Source organism: Diabrotica undecimpunctata, chromosome 9 (genome assembly GCF_040954645.1).
Source record: "Diabrotica undecimpunctata isolate CICGRU chromosome 9, icDiaUnde3, whole genome shotgun sequence".
Classification (NCBI taxonomy): Eukaryota; Metazoa; Arthropoda; class Insecta; order Coleoptera; family Chrysomelidae; genus Diabrotica; species Diabrotica undecimpunctata.
Genome location: NC_092811.1, coordinates 12247074 through 12274157, shown reverse-complemented (window position 1 = coordinate 12274157; position 27084 = coordinate 12247074). Strand labels below are relative to the sequence as shown.

The 27084-nt window shown below is 32.8% G+C and overlaps 2 protein-coding genes across 2 annotated transcripts in view; one reads left to right on the top strand and one right to left on the bottom strand.

The window, feature by feature from the left end:
• Positions 1–8656, top strand: part of mthl1 (adhesion G-protein coupled receptor methuselah-like 1) — a 368256-nt gene extending 359600 nt beyond the window's left edge. The window contains exon 7 of the mRNA XM_072542748.1: positions 1235–8656. Within this exon, the coding sequence (XP_072398849.1) occupies positions 1235–1420 (186 nt within the window). The 3' untranslated portion in view covers positions 1421–8656. The remainder of the gene's footprint in view (positions 1–1234) is intronic.
• Positions 1–19262, bottom strand: part of LOC140449541 (uncharacterized) — a 73244-nt gene extending 53982 nt beyond the window's left edge. Inside the window, exon 1 of the mRNA XM_072542746.1 lies at positions 18906–19262. Coding sequence (XP_072398847.1) covers positions 18906–19188 — 283 coding nt within the window. The 5' untranslated portion in view covers positions 19189–19262. The remainder of the gene's footprint in view (positions 1–18905) is intronic.
• Positions 19263–27084: the final 7822 nt, after the last annotated feature.

Below are 27084 nucleotides of genomic sequence, written 5' to 3'. Positions count from 1 at the left end.
TTAGTGCTATTTTCAAACTGTCTGTTGTGATTGGTTCTGGTTTTGTTACTACTACTATTTGCAAAAGCACTATTAGTGTTACCAACATCACTTTTCATGTCCAACAGTTTTGTTTTAATTGAATCGGTAGAAATCACAACTCCCAAATGTTCGATCGCCATTATCATTGGTGAAAAACGATCAGGTATTCCCGCCAAAGGTAGCAAACCTATCCACTCATCGTCAATTTTAAAACCACTCCACTCAATTTTTGTCATTTTTTAACTATTTTGTTCACAAAACTTGCCATTGAACTACAATCTTCCAATCGCGTTGAAATTTAACTTCTTAATAAACTGATTTTTCTCACGAACCGGAGTCATCAAACAACTTTTTTAAAGCGTCCCAAATTTCTTTCGCGGTTTTTGCTTGTTTTATATGTATATAGAACGATGAATCAAGCAAAAAACCAACTTGGCTTTAGCTTTTTCTTGTTTGTCTACTTCGGTTTTAGTTCAGTCTAAACACGTGGACAAACCCTCTAGAACAAGATCATTTTGAACTGAGAAAGCCCAATTATCGTAATTTTCGCGGCCTAACAACTTTGGCATCGTAGATATGTAATTCACTGCCATTGTGAACCTTAACACTCACTAGTATACAACGTTTATCTATTTACCGACGGAAAAAATGGTCTGTGTCATCATAATCTGTTAAAACTTATAAATGAAACGAACCAGTTGAGTATACAGTTATGACTGACTTGATTTTGTTCCAAAAGTGAATACAATTGACAGTTTATATTGGACCAATCTAAACTTCCGGTAAAGTACATTATGGCACTAATATTGAAATGTGTTTAGTTGATATCAATATTTGAACAAGATGTCACTATAAGCGGAAAAAACGATGTATTGTGATATTGTGATACTTATCGAAACGGTCGAATATCTCTAGAAATACACTTCCAAATGAAAAACTGAAAAACACTATGTTTAATACGCTCATACACTCTTTTTTAACAAAATTCTAAAATAATCTTTTTATAAACGATTTCCGGAGTGAAAATTGAAACATCAAAGTTTTCATTACAACCAATTTTGGCTTAATCCCATGTAAATAAAATATTTAACTTACATTTTCTTTATTTATAATTAAATTAGTCAGGCGCCTAATTATAAATATACTAAAAAAATATATAAATACCAATGTTCAAATTAAACATTTCAAAATTAACATTGAGTTTGGTTTTTAGGTTTTGTCAGCAGTAAAACGATTCTGGTGTCTCAGAAAGCACAAACAAAACGGAGCCGCAGGAACGACGCATCATCACTCAACCAGTTCCCAAGGACCGCCATCTGTGGGTGATACGCTGACTAACACTAACAGTGTCATAACAAACGGAACTACCAAAACAGTACCCTTGGAGACGAGTTGTTAAAACAAAACTCTTTCGTATTCTTTCAATCTCATCTAAGAATCTCCATGACAAGAGTTAGACTGTTTTAAAAGAGCATGACTGTCCAATATTAATTAACTTGGGTTACACAAATTCATAATAAAACAGAAAAACTGTAACTTAGTGGTTTAGTAGGCAAGAAATTAATTTGAAATTTTGTAATGTTAGAATTTTTAAGTATGAATTCATATTTTCGCCACAAGAGGACGACACAATTACCGCGATTGATGACATATTTTTTTTAGAATCTAAATAATCTTTTATAACGCTTTAACTGCCATGTGTACCATATATGAACACATGCAATTTTAGTTCCCTTTTCTGCTTCTAATTCCAACTTTAAATAACGGAGTTGTTTGTTATAGTGCGCCATATTAAATTTTTTCAATCGTGAAGTCGACGATACGCTCTTATCGAAAATAAATAACAAACTGAAACATCTTACACGTATCACTCTCTTACTGGAAAGGTAACAGACTATTTGACCTTCAGTATCCATCTGTGGTACCCATGGCCTGCAACTAGACATTAGTAACAATTTCACAATCGCAAACCGCGTGCACCATATGAGGACACAGCAATTTTTACAAAAATAACCAAAAAACAAATCTGATTGTATGATTTTTACTAAAAACAAACACAAATAGAGTAAGTAATTAAAAAGAGAAAAATATTTTGGCCCAGAAGACGCGGTACAAAATTTATTCCGAATTTACCTGGCAGTTAAAGTGTTAAATACCTTTTTATTTTTTTTTTTTATAATATTCTTCTTTAGATTGATTTTGTGGTAAAGATTATCTAAAATTATTTAATTCAAATTCATTCTTTTAACAAAAACCTTGCGAAAAAATAATAATATTTTTTTTGTAGTGTAATCTTCATATACAAAAAGCCATTACAGCATAAACTTTTATGCAGGCTTCGTTTTATTTAAAAATTATATTTTCTTGTCTGCTGGACCAAAAAGACAACCTTAAATTGGAGATTGATGGAATTCCAGGGTTTACAATCTACAACGAAGCTATATATCGAGAAAAAGATTTTTGTATAATATTTTCGCTCAAATGAACATAACAATACGCTATTTACTCAAAAATGTTTTGTTGCAAAATATAACGCCGCTAATCGTTGGCCTAGATGTAGCTCTATGTCAAACCGATGAAGATAAGTGTAGTTAATATTTATTTTTTACTTTTAAAATATTAACTTTTATTATAATTTTTTACACTCTTATGCCCTATTGTGCAGCTAAAATCATGTATGCTGAGTGTGAATGTAGATATATTTTTAAAACTCTTATTGTTGTACCGAAGATCAGGTACCTTGCAGCAATTTCTTATATCAGTTCCACGAACACTAAATATTTATCGCCTTAAGAGCTTGTATTTCGACACTTCCAGTATAACTTTTCAATTTTTAGATGTGTCAAATAGTTCTCTACAGAATTTAGTCTTTTTGAGGACTTATTTTATAAGCACAGTCTTCCTAGATATTCTGAACAACTTTTTAGGAAATCTGGTTCAGCGTTCTCGGTCAATTAAAATAATTTTCCTCTATTTTCCATGTTTTGTTTCTTCGAAAATGCCTAGTATGCCAATCATTAAGTTTTCAAGTCGTATCACCTTATCTTCGGCATATCTGATGTTTTTAGTAAGTACTCGTTGACTTGGTATTCTTTTCCACATATTATAAAATTCCTTGAAATATGACTTACGAATAAACATTAAAAAGAAGTGGAAACAGTATAGAACCTTGTCCGACCACCTTTAGTACACATGAGTAAGATTCGGGTTATTTGGTTCCAGTAAGTTTATAAATTCAACAAGTTGATTTATCAAGGGTTTTTCCGGTTTTATTTCGCCATAACATATAAAAACAATTTTTGTTTGCCATGTACTTGACCCACTTATTACACAAATAAATACTTTTTGCAGTATTTGCAAACAGGCATTGTCTTCTATTTTGTAATTCCTAATACACATATTTATTTGCGAATAAAATTGAAATTACTTCTTAAATTTCAACATACAAATCTTTTAAGTATAGTCACAAAATATTTAATACTAGTTTAAGTCAGATTCACACTCAAGAACATGATTTTTTTTATTTTTAAGTCCAATTTTAATTTGGCTGTTTACAAAAGTATTTTTTTAACATTTATTCGGTAGATGGCGTATTGTGAACAACAACAAATAAAAAGATATATTCTGAAAAGCAATAATCTTGCCTTATATAAAACCGTGAAAGTAATTTTCTTATAGATGAAACGTTATTTTCCTATTTTTATATTATAATTCTTCAGTCGGTAGGTAGCTGTAGAAGAGTGATCGATATGTTTAATTTTAGTTTGATAGTTTTTATTTGACGATCGTTCAGAACTGTGAATATATTTATGTATTTTGTATATTTTTTGCATTAGTATTAGAGCTTGAACAAATTTTTGGAATATTGACCGAAAATCAAGGCAGCAGTTGAAACATTTGACATTTAAACAAGGTTTTTCGTTCAAGAAAAATCTGATCTCACCGTTTGACACTTTTGACATTGACAGGTGTCAATGTGAAACCCGAAACCTAATTTAATTGTACATTATGTACTTCAATATTCAATTTGTTATAATCCTATCCCATTATTGTTTCTGGCATACTTTTTTGTACTGAAAATATTTAATTAGGTACCTTTTGATCGCCCCTTGTGGCACGTAACATACTTACGAGGGCTGATCAAAAAGTTCTGGACTAATACAGTTAAAGACTGTATGTTACTTACATTAGCTTTTAAAACGGCATTTTCATAATTGACAAAAAACTACTCCAAAACACCATGTGACCTCATATATTTCCGTGTCAGTTCTAAAAGTCCATTGATTCTTGTTTTTATTCGTATACATGTTTCTGGTCTTTTGGTTAATCTTAAGGTGTTCTATTTTCTTTATACAGAGTACACAGTGGCGTTACACAAGCATATTTTTAATAATTTTATTAATCATTCAATGTTATCCCGTGCAAAGGACGCTCCTTAACAACGTTTTTCTCCCAACGTCGTTTCCAGTACAGAAAAAATTTCGTATAAAACATTGTTTATCTACTTTAGCGATTTTTTAAGCATTTTATTCTAGTCAAAGATTAGAAAATCTCTTAAGGAAACCTAAAAAGTCAGCAGGAGCTAGGTCTGTTGAGTAAGGGTTTGATGAATGACAGCTATGTCGTTTTTCCACAGAAATCGCGAATAAACTATTTCATTATCGTGGTGAAGCATTTAATCTTCACTTCGTTACAACAGTATCTTCTGACAAATCTGAACGGTTTGTCAGAAGCCTCACTTGAATGTTTAGTTTTTGAGTCAAATTTCGCGGCATGAACTAAATTAAGTGTTGCTCTCTTCGGCCATCTGGCGAAAGATTAGATGACAGTTTGATTCCAGACAGTTCGCAAAAGCAATTGAGCCTCAGAAAAACCAGCAGAGCAGCAGATATATTCATCGTGAATATACATCGTTCATTCGAGTCTATTTAGAAAAAAAAATGATAAATAAAGGCATTGGACCGGTGTACAAAAAATAATTCAGTTGTGATGTTGATAATTACTAAAAACAGTTACTAAGAACATGAGCCACGTACAGAGTTACTTTCCCACAAGCTGAGCAATCACTGTCAGCCGATAAATAGCTCATTAAGTACTCAAAATTTTACTGACTAAAGGAGAAAGAACACTTAGGACACATCTCTGAAATCGTATATAGGTATAAAATGCTTAATTTTTTCTCCACATCCGTTATGTAGGGGCAAAAACATAAGGACTTCAACAAAGTTGTAATTAATATAATTAATTTCTTTTTTCTATTCTCTGGATATTTTAAATTTCAAAGGAGTGCAGTAAACGGCCTTTGTAGAAGTCAAGACACAAAGTCCCATGCCTATGAATATACTATGCTCGGCTACTAAGGCTCCATCGGCGAATCTGCAATTCCAATTGGAGTTTATTTGGAAAATACTGAGTAGATGACAATTATACAAAAAATACAGTTACGTAATCAGTGGTGATTGTAATAAGTACAAAAACTGTAACTACGAACCAGAGCTATGTGCAGAGTTGTTTTCGAACAACTACTATCACTGTGAGAGCATAAATAACATAAAACATTATATCTACACATTTACTCTTCCATATTTTTTATATATCTATAACAAGGGGTGTTAACAAAGTGGATTATCCAAACCAGAAGACTTTTTTGTAACACACTACTGGAAATGCATTTTTTTAACTCTTGGAGTAATCTAGTCCAATTTTGAACATTTTACTTCAAGTTATCAGATAGAGCTAAGATCTCTATCATGGATATGGATCTTTTAGTATCGTTGAAACCCACGATTTTTGGATGTGAGCCCAGTAATACGTTAATTCTTTATTGAATTAAATTAAACTTGAAAAAAATCGATTTTTTTTTCATGCGAACCATCCATTCGTCTGAATTATCCGTCCGTCCAAAGAATAATGTATCCAAAAATGCTACAAACACAGTGATCCTTTATAATATAAGCGTTTAGACTTGTCATATTCCTTCATCCAGTAGAAGATACATTTTTTTATTCTCTTTTACTTCTGAATTTGAATATATTTTTATGGGTATTTGTTCAAATACTGCTAAATACCTTTTATTTCATTCTGTTATTTGTATTGAAATATATAGTATAGTTTAGGATATTTCGTACCTAACTTAACCTCATATAACCTTAAAATTTTTAAACCGAACACCATTTTGCACCAAATACAACTGCTGCCTAGGTTTTTACGACTATTTAATATGAATAATTTAAAACTTATTTGAAAATTAACCTTTCAAATTGTGACTTACCCTTTTTTATTATTTTTAATGCCAAAAATTTTATTTTGCATTTCCAAGACTTATAAAACATGTAACTTCGATATTTCTCTGTTAGGCTGCAGCCGTATATACGTTTGTAATGCATATGATGCAATCAGTTTTGTGTTTTGAAGATATTAATAGTAACAGCGACGATATTGATCAAAATGGGGATTATGTTTGATGTAGAGGTGCGATTGAGCAGACTATTGTTAATTTTTTCGTTGTATGGCAGACCACATGTCATGAATCAGAAACGATTTCAATATAGAGTTCTCGAAGATGGCTTCTGTCCCTATTGTCAGTCGCTTTCCATAAAATGCTTCAATAATTTTGATACCGATAAACATTTTTATTGATAGAGGTTATACTTGACTGTGTTTGTCTAAGGTTGTGACAAGTTTCTGTTATTAAAAAAGTACTTTTGTTCGATTTAACAACATTGAAGTACTCTCAAAATGAATTCAGTTATTTAGAGATGAAACCTGAATCCACTCTTTTGAGCGCCTATATTTTCTTCTCTACGTGCCGTCTCTGCATTTGTTCGCGCTTTCTCTATTCGAGCTTTGATTTCTTTGGAGTAATCGTTTGTGTGATTAACTATTGTGCCAAGATAATTGTAGTTTTCAACTTGTTCTAAAGTTTTACCGTTAATTGTCAGGCTTTCATCATTATTTTGGGTTTTTGATATCCTCATAAATTTAGTTTTCTTGATGTTTATTGATAATTCATATTCTTCCCCATACTCAACTATCTTGTTCATTAGCTTTTAGAGGTCGTAGAGGTTGATAGTATCGTGCTATTATGATAGTATCGTCCGCATATATAATATTGTTAATTGGTGTTCCACCGACCTTTATTCCTGCTGTTTCTCCCTCAAGAGCTCTTTTCATAATTTCTTTAGAATATGCATTGAATAGTAATGGTGACAATACACACTCCTGTCGCACTCATGTTGCTGTTTATAATAAAGATTTGTTATAATTCGAAGGTCATTGCATTGTAATTGTTTGCTTTGAGGACGTCCATTAGCTATTTGTGACAGACTTATCGAAAGCCTTGTTGTAATCTATGAAACAGACGTACATCTCTTGGTTCACATCCAAGCATCTCTGGATTAGTACGTTCAATGCAAAGAGAGCTTCACGGGTACCTACACCTCTACAGAATACAAATTGGGTTTCTTCTTCTTCCTTTGTAATTTCTATACTTGTTTCTCTGTTTTTGAAAGATATGGCTTGTAGGTTTCCTCCTTCTTGTAGCACCTATATACCCCCTTGTCAACCACTGTCATATACATTCGGATAGTGAGGGTTGCTGTCACTATACGTATCGTCTACCTATTGGTTCATTTTGGCGGACAATCCAGGGTTGCTGTTGAGTTGCATTCCTATGTTTATATTTTCGAGATAACATTTTTAGAAGTATGTATTGAGTCGGTTTTACCAAACATTCTAGACAACATAGGTGTTCCAACCAGGAACCGTTTGGAAGTAGTCAGTTTTGGAAGGAATAAGTTGTATTTCTAACAATATGGAAAGTGCGATTTCTTGATGGTGTTTTGTCACTGTAAAAAGGTATAAAAGACCAGATCTGATGCATTGTTGATACTCTTGGATTTCGTTTTTGAAAATTCGTCCGGAATTGGCACGTAATCAAAGTAACACGGGTTCAATACAACTCACGAGAGAGGCAGCTTTTAGAACAAGCAGAAAGTGATAAAGTAGAAAATGGTCTTGTGAAGAATGCGACAGGTATAAGAGACATCTCGGATCTGCACTAGATGTACGTTAATGTGGAGGTGTATGTTGATTGATAATCTTTTTAAATTCTAGACTTTGAATAACTACAGATACACACTAAAATTGGAACAGATACAGAAAAACTGATTTGAATTCAACCTTATGTGGAGGAACATTATGAAACAGTATGGTTTTACTTTCATTTCTACCAAAAAAGGATTCTGGGGAGAAAATCCGTGTATATTTTGTTCCCTATAAACTTTTGGTGATTAATATGAGCTGAAATACATATTTCCACATATTTTCTACTTTTATCATCCTGTAACCTTAGATCATATCTATTGAAGAGTTAAATGTTGAACACAAACCGATGATGCATTCATTATAAACGTTATTTTCCCAGTATTAAAGTAATGATTGGCAGAAAGAGTGAAACGAAGTTATTTGCCGTCTTAATAATTTCCATTTAGTATTTAGCGCTTATTTATTTCTTACATTTGTCTGTTGTAAATATAGATTTTTTGTTTTTATGTCGTAAGTGTTGTAAAAATAAAAATTGTCAGTATTTAATTTTGTATAAAAGAAAATAAAATAAATAAATCTTCATTTCTTAGCCTTTTTTTCTACTGTATAATATAATATAGTAGCCAATGGAATTACTAAAGCATAAGAAAATCCTGTACCCAATCCTAGATGTGGAGATTATAATAATAGCGTTCAATGACATTTCTTGAAAATGTAACTGAAATAATGTGTATGGTGTATAACAGTAAGCAGATTTATAAAACTAAACTCTGCTGTACTTCTTGATCGATAATTTAATCAATTGTATACATAAATATCTTGGTGTTAAATTGCTCTTTCTAGCAATATTAAGCTCCCTAGTTGGGCGCCAATTTCGCTAGTAGAACGATGTAGCCAATTTTAGATGATGTCAGTTGTAACAGATTAAAAGATATGCATTTATTTATCGTATGGCATACAATAAGAACACATAATTAAAAATCAATATATAACGTTACATGGAGTATTCCAAACGAACATATAATGTATTATAATATAATGTAAAACATTTTTCGGTCGCATTCAGTAACTCATCGAAAACTTCAGGGAATCGCCTTCGGAGGCATTCTTCAACAACGTGACGGACGGTCTGTCGTTGCGCACTACAGTCACACTCAGGGGCTTTTTCCAATCTCTATGTAAGCTATCAGCACATGCTTGTTTTTATTCTGTTTAGCGTTGTCCATGTATTGCGGATCAGTTCAAATCATTTCGGTTTCTGATCGATACAGGCCATTTGATGTGCTTCCTGTGTTGAATCGCTCTCCCATTGTCTTCTCCAAACGTTGGTGAGGTTAAAATGTTCCTGATGTAAGAAGTTGGCTCTTAGCAATGGACGATATCTGGAGGGCAGTCTGTTTATTTCGATATCGAGCTTATCATGGTGGATTGGTAATTGATAGTTAGACTCGATTTTTCGATATTCTCTGAGAAGAGAATGACTTCTTCGCAGTTTCGGCGGTGGAATGTGACTCGGAATGGGAAGCCAATAGTTTGGTGTGGGTCTAATTGTACCTGAGATCTTCGTATGTTTGCTATTGAGCCATACCGGGGAAGCATATTTAGATGCCGAGTATACAAGTCTGAGAACGGATGATCTGAGTACGGAGGCTGAGGACCCCCATGTAGTGCTATATAGCTTTTAGACTATATTATTTCTTATTTTCAGTTTTGCTGCCGTTCTTTGTAGGTGTTGTCTGTCCAGAGTCACTCCCAAGATATTTTCGTGTTGAGTTATAATTATAAGTAATCAGTCTGTTTTCAAAGTGAACGGAGAGTTTTTTGTTGGTTTGGGCATTATTCAGATGGAAACAGCACACTTCGGTTTACGTTGCATTGGGTCGTAGCCTCCATTTGTGAAAGTATTCTCCCAACCAAAGGTCAGTCGGTGAGCATGTTATCAATGAGTTTAGTTATCTTTTTACACGGGATGGCACGGATTAGTTTGCAAATTAGTCTTTGTCTGCAGACAGTATTGTATGCAGCTAATATGTCAATGAAAGCAACGGATGTTTTTTGCTTTCTTTCATAACCTGTTTCAATATATGTTGTTAGGGATAAGATCTGATCTGTGCAGCTACGATTAGGTCTGAACCATGCTTGCTCAATAGGTATCAATTCAAATATGTTTCTACTAATTCTGTTGTAGATTAAGTGTTCCAACAGTTTATATATACATCTCAACAGACAGCAGTGCAATCGGTCGGTAGTTTTGGGGTAATCATTTGCCTTTCCTGGTTTTAATATGGCTATAATGGAGGCCTCTTTTAGCGAATGGGGAATTTCTCCTGATTTTAACATACCTACCTATATAGAAATTAGCCAGTCACTTCCTAGCATATTTGCCACACTAAAAATCTGGATGGATTTTATCGGAGCCGAGTGCCTTTCCAGACTTAATTTCTGATATTGCTGAAATAATTTCTTCTGAAGTAAACTCGTCGGAGTATTCAGATGTAGACGGGCATGCAGACTTTAGTATTTTTAGTTCTTGTTTTCTTTGGTGGTATGGTCCGATCCCTAGGTGCTCTTGAGGTTCCTACAAGATGGGAGGGTACTCTGTTGGGAGCTATTGGTACTTTCTCTAGTTGGGGGTCTGCTACTACCAAGTTTTCTAAGATCATGCTTTTCTGCTTCATTTACAAAAGTCTAATTTTTCCGCAGTTTCCATCCGTTTTTGTCGTCTGGCTGCATCCAAACTGTGCAGTAGGTCGTCCGCAATTTCTCTATCTTGGCTTTCGTTGTATTCTTGATACAATTTCTTAGATTTTTCATCCCATCCTGGGATATACTGTGGGATAAAAGAGATGCAAAATGTACTGATGAAGGAAACAGAAGAATCTCAATGTATGAGAGTGTGTAACAAAATTATATTTCTCCACTTTGGGCGCTACTGTAACAAATATAGTAGGCAGATCCCTTGGGACTATGTCCCTGATGTTAGAAGATCTGTAGAGTAGTGTGAAGATAAGTTTGAAACTAAATTAAAATAAGAGTTGAAACTGAATGCAGTTAGGCTAGCTGGGTATGCTTGAGACTGGCCAGTTGATACTCAAGGTAGGGTTAGGCCTATTTGCATGCCCTGAGAAAACAGTAAAGAATAGAAAAGATGTATATTAACTAAGGAAATATAAGAATAACCAAAACGAACTAAGGGTAAGTACTGACAACAGGAATATATGAGAGAAGAATGATTTGGGCGCCAGGGAAGATGTTTACTGGACTCTCAGTCTAACAAACACTTCACCTAGTGACTTTATTGCTGCTGCTAACTATGTTTTCTGTAACTAGATATAACTTTATTAAAAAAAAAAGGTTGTTTAATAAAACAGATTATTACTTATAACCCAATTTAATAATAATAAAATAGAAAAACCTGTAAACCGTAATATACAATTTAACTTAAATACCCTATCATACAAAAAACCTATTGATCCCTATTTACAATATATTTACACACTCTAATATGCTAGAAAAGTAGGAACTTTTATTATGAAGTTTTATTCATGAATTAAAACAAAATTTACTACAACCAACCTATTTATATATATTAAAACAATTATTACCCTTCCCTATATTTAACACAATGTATCAGTTCGACAATTTCTAAGTTGATTCCAATCAGATAACCTGTAAATATATTTCAATTGGTCTGTTCAGAAAGGAACAGATCCAAGATAAATCAGTGACGTTACCAGTAGGGCTGTAAAAATACAAAATGGACCTTTGTGCACAAATGACCTTACAAAGTGTATTAAAATCCACCCCTACCCTGTTATTACTAATACATATATATATTTAAAATATTTAATGACACAAAAAAAATAAGCAAATGATGTTAAGAAAAAAATTGAATGTAAGATATATAATGATACGCAAATATGATTTATGAAAATTGACTAGGATTATTTTTAAGTTTTGGTTCGTTCACTCACTAAAGTTTAAACAATATTTAAGTAACTTATTTTTACGATATTACCAAACAGTAAAAAAAAAAAAACCTGTCTACTCTCAAGCCGAGAAGGTTCTTCTTCCGGACGCCTTACGCCGCCGGGACTCGTTCGGGCGAAAGCTGTAAGCCCACTGTTCTAGCACCAAACTGAACCGCTATTCCAATATTCGGGAAAAACCAAAAAAACTCCAAACTAAACTCAACTGAAAGCTATTACCCCAAATCCAAAATAATGTTTATTATATTGACTTTATATTCTTTCTTCCTCCAACGACTAAAATAAAATCAAAGAAGCTCTCATTAGCTTTATTCAGAGTTGATAAACAACAAGGCGGTTAGGACAAGAAAAACTAGTCAGAAGATGATAATTAGTGAAGGTTTCGTACACTTTTTGTGACCTTGGAAAATTAATCGAAAACTATGTATTTAAAAAAAATGTTGGGAATTTACTATGAATATTTCACTGAAGAACTAAAATTTAACTTATCACGAATATATTATAGGCAAATAGTAATGAAGGATCTCCTTACATTACCGAATTGCTTGGATATTGATGAGAACGTGTACTTAGGAGAATTTCTAACAGAAAGAATTCTGAACGTGATTTGACTAATATAATTAAGGTAAAATTATTGAATAAATGATTTTAATATGAAACTAATAATGGTTAAAAAAATGATGTACTTTAATTAAAATGAAACTCACCCAACGCAACAATATTTCAACAATTGAACCAAAATCTTCTTTTTCCAAAACTTCTAATATAAAAAAAAACGCCTTCTTTAACTTAATATCACCTCTGAATAACTTAAATTTCTTTTCTGATAACTTGAGCCATGTGGCGTTGGTCGTTGAAAGATCACTCTTCTGACCCGTTCGAAGGTTGGATATAAAGTGAGCTCTTCCACTTTTAAAATCGTCGGCTTCCGTCAGTTCCAAGTTAAGCGGAAGCGGCGGTAAGCAGTTTGACCAATTGATAAACAATTGATAATACGATTACATGTATAGTTGGTTGCATACCTTACAGGCAGAATTAAGTTATTTTAAATTTCTCAGTAACGATAAAGTAATCTTATCGTTACATTCTCCCTTTACTTGGAGAAAAAAAAAATTGACCTAAGAACAATTTTTTTTTTTTTCTCTGTGTAACTATAGATATTCAAGACCAATCATATACTGTGGGATCCATCACAGACGTGAACAAAATAGCCAATAATATAGCGTGTCCAGGACACCACACTAGCTAACATATGAAATGCACAGAATCTTCCATCCGTGACTGACATTCTAAAAACCAAAATTGTGTTCAAGTTGATTAAGTAGATTTAAATAAACCCCAAATTATTGTCAACAAGAACACTATACCAATCATATACATGAATACAAAACTTGCTAATATATAACCGAATATACCAAATAACTTCCACACATTTGCATTTAACTCGACCGATTATACTTAACCACAGATTATGAGTCATGCAAGAGGGGTAGTTCTAATATACAATATACTAAATATGACACAAGCACTCATGCCCACAAGTTATAGTATGTTTATTAAAACCTTATACTAAATAACTAATAAAAATACAAATCTTCAAAATAATTGACGAATGGGATGAACGATACAAAATTGATCCATCCATGGACATCAGATTTATTTTAGAGCATATCCAAGGTGAAGCAATCAGTAGATTTCGTAACCAATTCGCAATAAACCAAAATATGGACCGTAATATAAAACCACACTAGATATAAGAGTTACTGAGGAAAAATGATCGTAGCATGCATTTTATCCTAAATTGATCCGACAATGGACAACAGATTTATATTGGCATATCCAATGTGAAACAATCAGGCAAATTCATGGGTCATCACCACAACCTAATAATCATTATACTCTATAGATGCTAAATATTTGGTACCATGAAACTGAACCATTGGAACGAAATAACAGACTAAGTGTCTGCAGCATATGTGAATTGATCTGATTCCAGTCATGAGTAGATAGGTATAATAAGGGATACTTAGTCAGTATACAACATAATCAAGAATCTACTAACGACTCAACCTGACTAGGCCGAACATCCGGAAGAATCCCAAATCATCTTCCTAGGACTCCCTTTCGTGTCATTGAAGGTTACCAAATTCCAGACCACATTGTATCCCTATCAAGTTCCACAACCTACGATGGATTACACCCCAAATTAAGCTCATCATCTGTTATGCATCAGATTCAAGATAAGATCTACACAAGAATGACAAACTTATTTTAGTAAGGTATTCCAACACAAATATTAGTAATATATGAACTAATAGATGAACAGTTGAGTTTCACATATAAGAGTAATACAACAGGAAGAAAGTGTACCAAATTAAAGAACTGACATAACGAAATGGAGGTAACTAATTCTGGAATTCTCTAACTATAGCTGTAGCTACAACAGATTTATAAGAATAGCCAGAAAAAGCCAACCAAATATCACTAAATCATCGCTAATACAATACCTTAAGACATCATAAATGGATAACTCTTATAAATATTCAATCAAAGAAGTACTAGAGAACAAGGAAGTCAATTTCTTAAGAAACTGCAGATTAGGGTATGTTCACTAGTTACTTGTATCTATATAACAGAACATTGATCCTGACTCCTAATTACATATAAAAACAAAATGAGTTCCCAGGAAAGCTGATGCTAAACACAATATTCAATTGTTGAATACAAAAGATATATTCTAATAAGGCTGAGATCTAAGAGGTTACCATTTGTATCAGCACAACTAGATAATAAAGCTACAAAGGGTAGACAAAATATGTATAATAGAAGTGAGATTAAAATTAAGACTATGTTTCAACAGAATAATACTTCTGAATTGTAATACTAGAATGTTTAGTACATCCTTCAATAATGATGATGATGATTAAACATTCTATCATAGAGATTCAGCATTTAAATTGATTAAGGTCTGATAGATATAACCAGGCAATTGTGAGCCCTGAAATCTGCTTCCTATCAGGTGCGCACTATTGATAGTAACACAAGTTTCGAACCCACGTATTTGCATAGCCATGCGAGGCAAACCAATTTCATAAGAAATGTTAGATACAAAAAAAAAATAACAAAAGGTTACATAATAATTCGGCGTAACTTTTATCTCAACTAACTTCATTGAATTTTTAACGAATGAAGTCTAACTTAGGAATCACACTGTATACTAAAATTGTATTATCTAAAACAAATGACGCGATAACTTCTTTAGACCAAATGGTAACTAATGTATCAAAGAATATTACTAAGTATTTTAATAATTTTCCTGTAGGAACTACCAAAAACAACCTCAGGATCAAATAAACAAAATCTAAACATATACATGTATTTATGTATACCAATATATAGCAATGACGCATATAAACATAATAAGGTACGAAGAGTTGACAGTTCTACACCAGTTTGATTTACCAAAAAAAATTTGCTGTACCTACTTCAATATTATAACTAATAACAACAAAGCTAAATTTAGTAAGGGAAGCTAAAACTATTATATAATAGATAAACCATATTGTCTATCTGGTGACTAAAATCAAAATCAAATCATTTACCTATTCATTAAAAAATCAAGTATTACCAAAATTTAGAAAGAGGAATTAACCTAATCAATCCTGTCAGGTTAATCTTCTTCTGACGATGAAGAGTCTAAGTCATTGACAGTGTTATCTGGTAATAAGTCCTTTATATGAAATCGACCAAGACGTTTGTTGGACAAACTATCTTTCAATTCATATATTAAAGGAGATATTACTTTACTGACAATACATGGGACGTATTTTTTGACAAAATTTGGCAGAAACAGCATCACCTTTACTAGACTTAACAAAATTACGTTTTTAATACCCGATAGGTATAATATTAATATTAGTGTTTTCTAACAATTGTAATGAATAGGAACCTATTAAAGAAATGTTAGAGCCACTATCTAATAGAGCCAAACAAGAATGTCCTAATATCTTAATTTCAAGATAAGGTCGGTTATCATTATGTTTTCTGACTAATAAAGAATTAATATCAAAATCTAAAATATTATATTGGCCATCCAAATTATAAAATGGTACTAACTTAGACATATTATCATTGCCAACAAATTTACAAACTGGTGTAGAAAATGGAACTGTTTCTCTGTGCTGATTATGTTCATTACTAAAATTATGACTTACGACTGGTGGAGATAATCTAAGGTCAAGCAAACAGCTCGAGTTAACCGCAGTGTGGTTGACAGTTACTTTTTTGCTTGCTTTGGTTTTTGTTTGTTGTGCTTTGGTTGGTGAGTGTTTTTCTTTTCTTGAGTGGGTGATTTCGAAGTGCTGGGGAGTATTGGACCTGTGGTTTCGTTTACTGTTGTGTTTGTAGTCCCTGATGGGGTTGTAGACTGAGGAACGCTCAGGGGACGAGCCTCTGTCCGCTCGTTTCCCGAACACTTAAAACAGTTACGTTTGAGTGTGTTGTCTCTACCACAACCGTGACAGAAAACACGTGTACGAGGTGTCACGCACTCATAAAATGCATGGCCAGGCTCACGACAATTCCAACAAGTCAAAGACGAATTCACCACAGACACATTCTGTGTATGAGTTTTGGGTTGCCAAGAACGATTTCTAGAGAAACTTAAGTTAAATGAAGGACCAGAAGTAGGTCGAGACGTCCTTGCAGAAGATGAAGACCAAGATAGAGTTTCCTCTAAGCGTTTACACTTCTCCGTGATATCCTCGATACTCTGAATGTCCATTAAAGCTAATTGCTGATGGTAAAAAGGCAACAGACACTTAAGAATGATCTTTATTTTGGCAAAGTCGGATAGAGGAGTCTCAAGTCGACTACACATGCCCAAAATGGTGTTAATAAACATAGTGACAGGTTCGTTTGGCTTTTGTTTACGGTTTTTGATTTCGTCTAGGAGATCATCTTGGAAAGAATAAGGCAGAAAATCAGATTTTAATTTCTGAGCCAACTCAGACCAAGTGGAAAAGCTATGACGGTTGTTCATAAACCAAGTAAACGCAGGACCTGTAAATAATTCAGCAGAAGCTGCAAAAAGATCATCCTCACTCACACCTCTTGAAATACGAAGACATTCCACTCTCTCCAAAAAGGTAATGACTTCATCATGATGACCTTGACCAGAAAACAAAATTCCCCACTTATGTACCTGAATTGGTTTAGGGTGTGAAAACGAATTAGCTGCATGAACAGAAGAGATAGGAGTGGAAGTGGCTGCCGGATTTACTCGAGAATCAAGTTCACCTTCTAAACTAAGAATTCTAATGGAAATAGAGCGCTTGAAAATTTGTTGCTCCTCATCTGAGCAAGATAGTAAATGTGCACGACCAGAGATATGAGTAAGACGAGAAATTAACCTGGAATACATGCTATCATGGACAGTCCCTCTAAAATCGGATATCCTCTGAGCCAGGTCCTCCAACGTCTGGTTTATCTCCTGTTGTTGTTCCAGAAAAGGAATATCTACAGAAGAAATTTGTCGAAAGCTCCTATTTCCTTGTAGTAATCTTATCGTTACAAGTGACCACTAGAAAACTCAAGGATGAAATCGGCCAATTTCCATATCTGTAAAAGACTGTAGAATGTTGAATAAGACAAATTCAACATTCAACAAACAAATTTAAAGAAATAAAACTAACAAAGTATGAAGAATCTTTAACTTCAGATTATCACACATGTATACAGATATGTTGTGAATTGCCTACCAAACAGGCGAAAAGAAATAAATTTATACATTTAGGGAAATAAATGATAACAAAAAACAAAAAAAAATCCTTTTACATATCTTTGACAAAAACGAAAAGTAACACGTAAAACAAAGCTTTCTCTTTGGCTTAAAAATTCTTGATTTTTTGTAGGGTCAATTATTTTAGAATGTGACACAAAAGGGAAAAAGTTTATAAAAATGCAGGTCTACCAACGGCAATGTTTTATAAAACAAATTATCGAACAACGAAGAAATTTGAACCTAGAAACTGAAATATGTACAGAAATGTAGTCAAAAATTATTGTCAAAACACTACATAATCACTTTTAATATTTAAGAAAAATTTAGCAACTTTTGTAAATAAAATAAAGCTTTTTAATTAAATTATTACTTTTACAATAATTATATCGTTTCTCTAACAGACAACTACTAAAATTTTTACTCAATCCATTTTCAATTAATACCCAATATCAACACAATAATAATGGAAACAAATTTTGCTGTGTACAAAATTTTGCATCAGGATAACAGAAAACGTCTCTATTTAAAATTTTTATTTAATGAAGAGGATCAACGAATACGGACGCATACGTATATATTCGTTGGTCACACAGAGTTCTTTAAATAATCTTAAAAGGAGATTATCTTACTAAAAACCACTACCAAGTTCCATATACCTAGTTATCACTGGGAACAACTGAAATTTCAAACAATGTTTACATTTTTTTGCCCCCTTGCTGGCGTGTCAACCTAGCGGACAATGCGCGCCCTAAAATTTAAAGAAATCGGCTTCACTTATTGTCCTTATATTATAGTTTATTATTATCATTGATTATTATTACTACATAATCTACGGTTGGTTCCATCGATATGTTGGTCCGGTTTTCCGACCTTTGTGTGAGTTTTAGGATGCCTTACAGATTTCTTAAGTACCGGCTCGTTACAGGTTCCTTTTTTGGACGTTCGGCTTGTCTAGTAGTTACTGTACAGATGGCGCAAAAGTTAAAACAAAATTAGTAATATTAATTAATTTTAATTAAATTGGGACAAAGAGTTGATTGAATAACCCAAATAAAATAAATACTTACCACTCGATAGGTATTTCGAAGGTACTGCACTTTTTATGAGTTTTTTAGATGTCACTGTTGCATCATAAAAAGATGTAGATTGAAAATGATTTTCACAAATATGATATAGTTTTAAGTCTTCAGTTAAATAGGTTCGCACATTTTCGTTTCCACAGTTCTCCACCCACTTTTTACACCTATCTTGATTTTTAACGGGAAATTTAAATAACACTACACCGTCTTTTCTCGATAGATTACAATCTTTATACACACAACGTGTCGTTGTAATTTTAGAGGAATTCATTTTTCATCAAACAAATAAATCGACTAGAACACAAATAAATTACGAAACAAATTAAAAATGCACAGTTTGCAAGTATGATTATATTAAGGAATTAAAGTGGGAGGCCAATATTTACGTTGACAATTAAGGGGAAGTATTATGAAGAGAAGAAATTTTTTATGTTTAACCGTAGTTTAATTTTCTCTCCCGAAAATAGATGGCGAAACTGTTTTTGAGAACAGAATAGTTGCTACGTTTAATTTGTGTACGGCTGCAGATAGTGCAGATCTATATGGGTTATTCAATCAACGGACAAAGTTAACCTAGCGGACAACGCGCGTCCTTAACTTAAAATATATCGGCTTCACTTAGTGTCCTTATATTATAGTTTATTATTACCATTGATTATTATTAGATTATTACTAAATCTACGATTTTCAGATCTTTGTGTTTTAATGCCTTACAGATTTCTTATGTACCGGCCCGTTACAGTTTCCTTTTCTGGAGGTTCTGCTTGTCTAGCAATTACTGTACAGATTACTGTACAGCGCAAAAGGTAAAGCAAAATTAGTAATATCTAATTTTAGTTTATTAAACTGAAACAAAAATGTATCAAATGATTTATAAAATAAATCATTTCTTACATTTTTGTTCCAATATTAAATTTATCTAATAATTCAAATAACTAATTAAAAGTTTTCTTTCTTTGTTTTTAAACTTCCTCTTCATGAAAAGTTTGTTTACATTATGTAAGTACCTACACAATGTTCTGTTGATTTTTATCAAACATTAGGGTGTTTTCAATATATCTTTTTCTCTTTAACTTACTGTAGAAATTATTTTAAAAAATTTATTTACAAAATAATAACAATAGTCTCCCGTTTTATACCGCTGTCGCGGCTTTGGGAGTATAGCAGGGTAGTCTGCTATATCTAGGGCCTACGGTATACAAGGAAGGTAACATGGCCAGTGCTACGCTTCAACCGTCTATTATTACCCCTGGTTTTACCCAAGGTACTCATTTTTATTCAGGCTGAGTCGACCTGGGGCCTATAGACATTTTTAAAATGTCTAGATGTTCTTGCCGGCGGTGGGATTCGAACCCCGGACCACCGGTTTGCTAGTCAAGCATCCTACCGCTTGCGCTACGCAGGCCCTATTTACAAAATATCTACATAAAATACCTACATATATATATATATATATATATATATATATATATATATATATATATATATATATATATATGTATATATATATATATATATATATATATATATATATATATATATATATATATATAAACAATCTATAAATATATAAGCGATGTATTCATAACTATCACTGTTAATCGAAAAAACATCGATGCATTTTAACCCTAAAACACTAACCATTCGTAATATTTACTATTCTTTTTCAATTCCAAAAAGGTAAAACAAAAAATTAAGATGAAATTTTAATTAATTTTTTAAATGAACAAAGTAACATTTATATGCCTAAAATATGCAAAAACAATTCAAAAAACAACAAGTACGGTGTTCTGCGCAAAATGCTCGTTTGCAGTGATTGTAATCATGATACTATGATTAAGAAGATAAGATATTGCGCATAAGTCGTGACGTAATTGGAGACTTGCACGTTCGTAATGTCAATTTTTTGTATGTGTCAATAAATAATTTTTAATAAATAGTTTGGAGATATCCTTTTGTGTACGATTACTGTAATTATTAAACCTTTATTTAATATTATTATTTTGCTAATTGAATAATTTCATCACAAAATGCATAAAAATCCCATTTAACTTTAACAATAATTCAAATTCTGCTCTCCAATGACGGCATGCTCGAACACGACCGATTTTGTGCTACGGGAAGATCCTATCTTGTTAGTCATAGTATCATGATTGTAATCATTCATGGTACAATGAATACACAAGGTATGACATTGCGCATGACATTTGACAGCTGGCCCAGGAGTGTGACGTAGTTAAGATCGCCTGAACCACCTCAAACTCGAACCCATTATTACAGCTTAACGTACACATTAATTTTGAAATTATGGTTAAAAAGTGATCTATTTTTTTTTTAAATGTTTTGTTTTGGTTATAATTGAATAAAAAATATATTTTCAGTAGCGTAAAACCTTTACTTCTCCTAGAGATTCAGGCGAAATATTTATTTTTGTTGTCATACATATACTAATAATATAAGTAGGTACTCTGTTTGTATGCAAATCCCTTGAAATTTAAAAATTTTCTGCAGAGGAAATAGTGTGAATAGGTAAATAGTAGTAGATTTGCTTATTCTGATTCACTGTCACTCACTTCCAAGCAGTTTTACTGAAATAAAAACAAAATAGAGTACAATAGAGAAAAATCTGTTTTACAATTCAATATGGTATTTTAGATGAGTTATAATGAAATTTAGTAAAATAAAAAATATACACATTACTATAACCTACCGATTATTATATGCAAAATTTACTTATCAAACAATATAATAATATAAAAATAAGGAACAAATAAGTTCAAACGCAAAACACAATAAATATCGACTTCAGACGACTTTACACCGGCAAGACAGAAAGCTTGTATAAAAACAAAAGTTCAACAATAATATCGGTTATCAATGGTGACTATTGCAAATTGCAAGTTATGAGATAATCAATATATTTTAAAGTAACTCAATACTGACTGAGTCATCTATTTTATAATAGAAAAATAATTTAGATATATGCTTACATATGTGTCTTTATACAAATGGTGTTTAGTTATTATTTATTTACACTGTATAGTAGTTTTTTGTAAAAAATGAAAGTTTTTATTTGCCATTATATATCTGGTTTTGTACCTTTTTCAAAGTACGCTGTGCAATTGCTTGTTGCAATAGTGACAATGAAGATAAAATCTTTAGGTTTCATACATTTCCTAAAGAAAGTGTGACCAGAAAACTGTTGATTATATTTTGTTGTAGATAGGATAATTTTAATTGTAATACTGCAAGAATTTGTTCTACACATTTTAAAACTGAAGATTACCAAAAAAATCTACAACAGGAACTATTAAATTACGTTTCTAAAAAGGGTCTAAAACTCAAACCTGAGGCAGTACCTAGTCTTTATTTGCCTAAATCAACATCGGCTACCCTTTAAACCAACCAAAAGAAACGCGTACAATGAGGCGAACACAGAGAGTCCAAAAAGTATGTTGAGGAGCTTCTTACTACTTCTAGGTCAACGACGTAAGTCTAAATCTTTATTTTTATTAATTATTAGTCATGAAACCTTAAATGGTTTTTTCATATCGATTTGTTAAGTAAGAAACTAGCCTTAGCCTGCTATGCAATTTGCAATAAGAACTGTTTCGGGGGAAATCAATTTAGCATCTTCCAAAATAACATATTTTTCTTTGTTAAATCATGATATCATTATTAAAATATACAATGTTATCATTATTATAAACAATACCAAGATAATTTTATGTGTGAATATTACAAAAGATGTCATTTTAAATGTTTTGCAATATTGTGTGCCTTCGCTACAGTCATATTCGATGGCCAGCTAGCTCATTCGATATAAATAAAGTTGACTTTGTCATTATTTATTTTGATTTTGTGTTTAGTTCAGTAGGTATATCTACGAACAAATTTTGTGTACCTCCATTACCACTTTTCTGTATCTTTTTAAACATCTGAAATATCGAACTCTAGAGTATAAGTTAATTAACCTGTACCTACGTGTAATAAAAGATAATTAAAACTTGTCTTATAAAGGATATCTATGTTTTATAAAGGATAAATATTATTTTGATAACATAATTTTATCATCTCTTTATAATTACTATAATTAAATTAGCCAAATTATATAAAAAAACTTAAAATTAAAAGTCTTTCCTATACAACTACATTCAAATGTTGCGGGAATATGCGTTCTTGACTACGTCATGCGCGAAAATGAACCGATTTTGGAACATTATGTATCATACCTTGTGCATTCATTGTACCATGGTAATCATTGTAATGAAGTAACGTCATTCTTCTTTTTTTGGAAGAACAGATGTAGCATGTAGTAAGTTTGTTAGAAGGTTGATTGAGGTCAGCAACTTCCAAAGGGATTTGAATTAAATCGCTAATCACAAGCTTCACCGAGCATTGCAAAATCGGCATCGCAAAACGCTTTTCAAGCCATAATCTTGTGAGTTGTTGATGTAGATTTAACATAAAAGCCATTCTTGTGATTGGTATATCATCAATATTTTTTCAGCCTGAAATTCCAATTCTAATTGGTTTAAGGGTCTTTTATGGTCAAATTTTCTAGCCATTTTTTAATTAAATTTTCTGTGAATGAGAAAAGAAAATAGTAATACCAAGATAAAAAAACTTTCGATAACACTAATCTGAAGCTACTCCCAACACCTACGCTTCTACAATTCATGCAAGATTGCCAAATCTTAAAAAAATAATGGCGTTCGTAAATTTTACGAATGGTTAGAGTTCTAGGGTTAAATCCTGTTTGATGTCTTTTAGTAATTTTTTCTTATCACTTTTGACGAATATTGAAAGGTATTCACAAACAGTTCTATTCCGACTATTCCGTTTGATTGCGGGTGGAGAGTAGTGCGAGTTTTCCCAAGTAGTAGTAGCCCAAGATTTTCATTAAGGCTTGAGATATTTCTGATTCAAAATTTCGTCCGTCCTTGATAAAAGTGTGTCTAAAGAAACTCGATATCTTTATACCACGTGTGTTATGAATGCTCCTGATACTGTAGTCGCTTTTTGAATAGCAGAGGGTGCAATTTCAGACCATTTTGAAAAATAATCCATCGCGACCATTAAGTGCTTGTTTCCTCTGTCTCGCTCTTTCTCTCTTTCTCTCTCTCTCTCTCTCTCTCTCTCTCTCTCTCTCTCTCTCTCTCTCTCTTTCATCGGAAGTGAACCGATAATATCCACTTTAAGTCGTTTAAAAGGCTTTTCTGAAAGATATTGTGCCATTTTAACACGATTTCTTGTTCTAGGACCATTTCTACCGTTACATAAATCGAATTTCTTGCACCAATCTTCTACATCTCGGCGACAATTGATCCAGTTAAATCTGTCTCGAATTCTGGCCAGTGTTCTTTTGACTGCAGAATGTCCTCCAGAAAGATTTCTATGAAGTTCTTGCATACGGCGCCAATACCATGCTGAGATGTGACACAATTCAATAGAAATTTTCCATCTTCCCGTGGATAAGTTAAGATAGGTCAGACAGAAAATCTTTAAGTGGCTGAGGGTCCGCAAAATGCAATAATATTTTAATATTGGTTTCAAAATCTTGCAGGCTTTCGTTCTGTTTTTGATATCGAACTCTCAGCTGACTTTGGAAAACCTGCTTTAGCTGTACTGGTCATATCTTGTCTCCAAAGCTTGAAAGAGAGAAGTTGCTACCTGTCCTCGAAGATTAGGGGAACGACGGGTAATAGCGAACAGCAGGTGATTGCGAACATCACAGAATACATGCGTACGTCATCTGTATCATTCCGTTGTAAACTTCATTTCGTGCTTCCTACTAGTCTGCACGTGGCGGCATAGATACACAGTTGCCCCGTATTTGTGGAATTTTTTACAGCGATTTATTTGTTTTTGGTGCTTGCACTACAATTTTAGCAATTCAGAAAATAAGGTATATACCTAAACACTTGATGGTTTCATTTAAATTGTTAGAGTTAGTTAACTTACTATTATTTAACCTATAAAATTGTCCTATTACGGAGAAGTTAAATGCATTTATATTATGATTGTTTCGTTTCTTCATATTCATTTCCAAATCGGGTAATCACGAACAGATGTTCGCGATTACCCGCCAAGTGTTCGCGTTTACTCTTTTAATAATTTGGGTTAGATTCTTTACATTTTTGCTTTTCTTTTGCTTATTTAACAATTTGTATCTTTTTCAGATGCCTTTTAAACGGAAACGAAGTACTAACAAATTTTCATGGACTGATGATCAAATGAAAGCTGCTCTAAAGGCAATTGAAGAAAGACTTTATGGCCTAAGGGAAGCTGCACGCCAATTTAATATACCTGTTACAACATTACAAAACAGAGTCTCTAGAGGCTTTTACAAAGGCAGGCTGGGTGCAAACACTCTCTTTTCAAATGAACAGGAAGAAGAAATGAGTCGTCATTTACTAACGTTATCTAAAATATTTTATGGATTAACCAAAATTCAGTTGCGAAAAGAGGCCTTCGCCTATGTAGAAAAATTAAACTTAAAAACATAGTTTCAACAGAGAAAAACAAGAAGCAGGTAAAGACTGGTTATATGGATTCATGTCAAGGCATCCTGAGTTAAGTTTCCGTAAACCTGAAGCAACAAGTCTTAATCGCATTCAAGGTTTCAATAAGGATCAAGTCTCAAGGTTTTATGACAATTTGGGTAAGCTGTACGATGAATACAAGTTTCCACCTACTCGAATATTTAATGTCGATGAGACTGGCATTACAAACGTAAATAGCCCTAATCTGATCATTGGACCTAGAGGCCAAAAACAAGTTGGAGCCGTTACAAGTGGATAAAGAGGCAAGAACGTGACGGTATGCTGTTGTATGAGTGCCAGCGGATCTTTTACACCTCCACTATTCATTTATCCAAGACTGAGAAGAAATCCTGCTTTAGAAAAGGATGGGCCTCCAGGTTCTTTGTACTCCTGTTCAAAAAGCGGTTGGATGAACGAAGAAGTGTTCCTGTTTTGGATTCAACATTTTGCGAAAACCAATAAACCTACAAGAGATGATCCCATTTTACTGGTACTGGACAATCACTCCAGTCATTGCTCTATTGCAATTTATAATTTTTGCAAAGAAAATGGTATCATTATGCTGTCAATACCTCCACATACCTCGCATCGTGTGCAACCACTAGACGTTAGCTTTTTCTCATCATTGAAGCGAGCATATGACGTTGAATGTGATTCGCTTTTAAAATCTCAACCCTATGAGAAAATTGAAATGTGCCATATAAGCACTTTATTCTCAAATGCGTATACTAGAGTTGCAAGCATAGACAAAGCTGCAAACGGTTTTGAGAAGACCGGAATTTTTCCATTCAACCGAAATACATTTAATGAAGAAGACTTTTACAGTTCAAACGATAATCAAACTCAACAAAATAATAGCCAAGAAGGTCTTTCACAAACTATTCAAGAAGATTTACTGGAACCCCAACCAGGCTCTTCCAAAGAAAACCAGATATGTGAAAATACCGAAAATGTTTCATTCAGCGATATCTTGCCTTTACCGAAAGAAAAACAAAAGATATCTGTTCCGAAGAAGGGTGGAAGAAAAAAACAAAGATCCGAAATATTAACCTCAACGCCTTTGAAATTAGAACTCGAACAAAAGGAGCTTAGAAGGAAACCAAAAATGGAAAAAGAAATTGAAAAACAAAAATTTTTAAAAAAGAAAAATAAAACTGCAAAGAGAAAAGTACTACAATCTTCAAGCGAAGAGGAAGATTCGACATCTGAATCTGATGACAATGACGATATTAATACCGACGATTGTAATGAAGGACAATCTTGTTTAATTTGTGGTGAGTTCGGGAAAAGCGAACTTTGGTTCCGTTGCATTATATGTGGTGGATGGGTGCATAAATTATGCACCGGCTCGGACACACCGGACAACTATAAATGTGATTTTTGTTAATAGGTAATACTGTTCGCCATTACCCTTCTCATGTTTATTATTACCCGACATTTCGGGTAACAGCGAACATTTCGTGAAAATTTTTAATTGAGTTTTTTTATTATTAAAATTTTTATTTTTGATTATCCAATAACAAAAATTAATAGCTGTATTACTGTTAGCCACTCTGTAGTGGTTTCCGAGTTTTCAACATTTTTATATTTCAAATAAACAATTATTTTCGTGTTCGTAATTA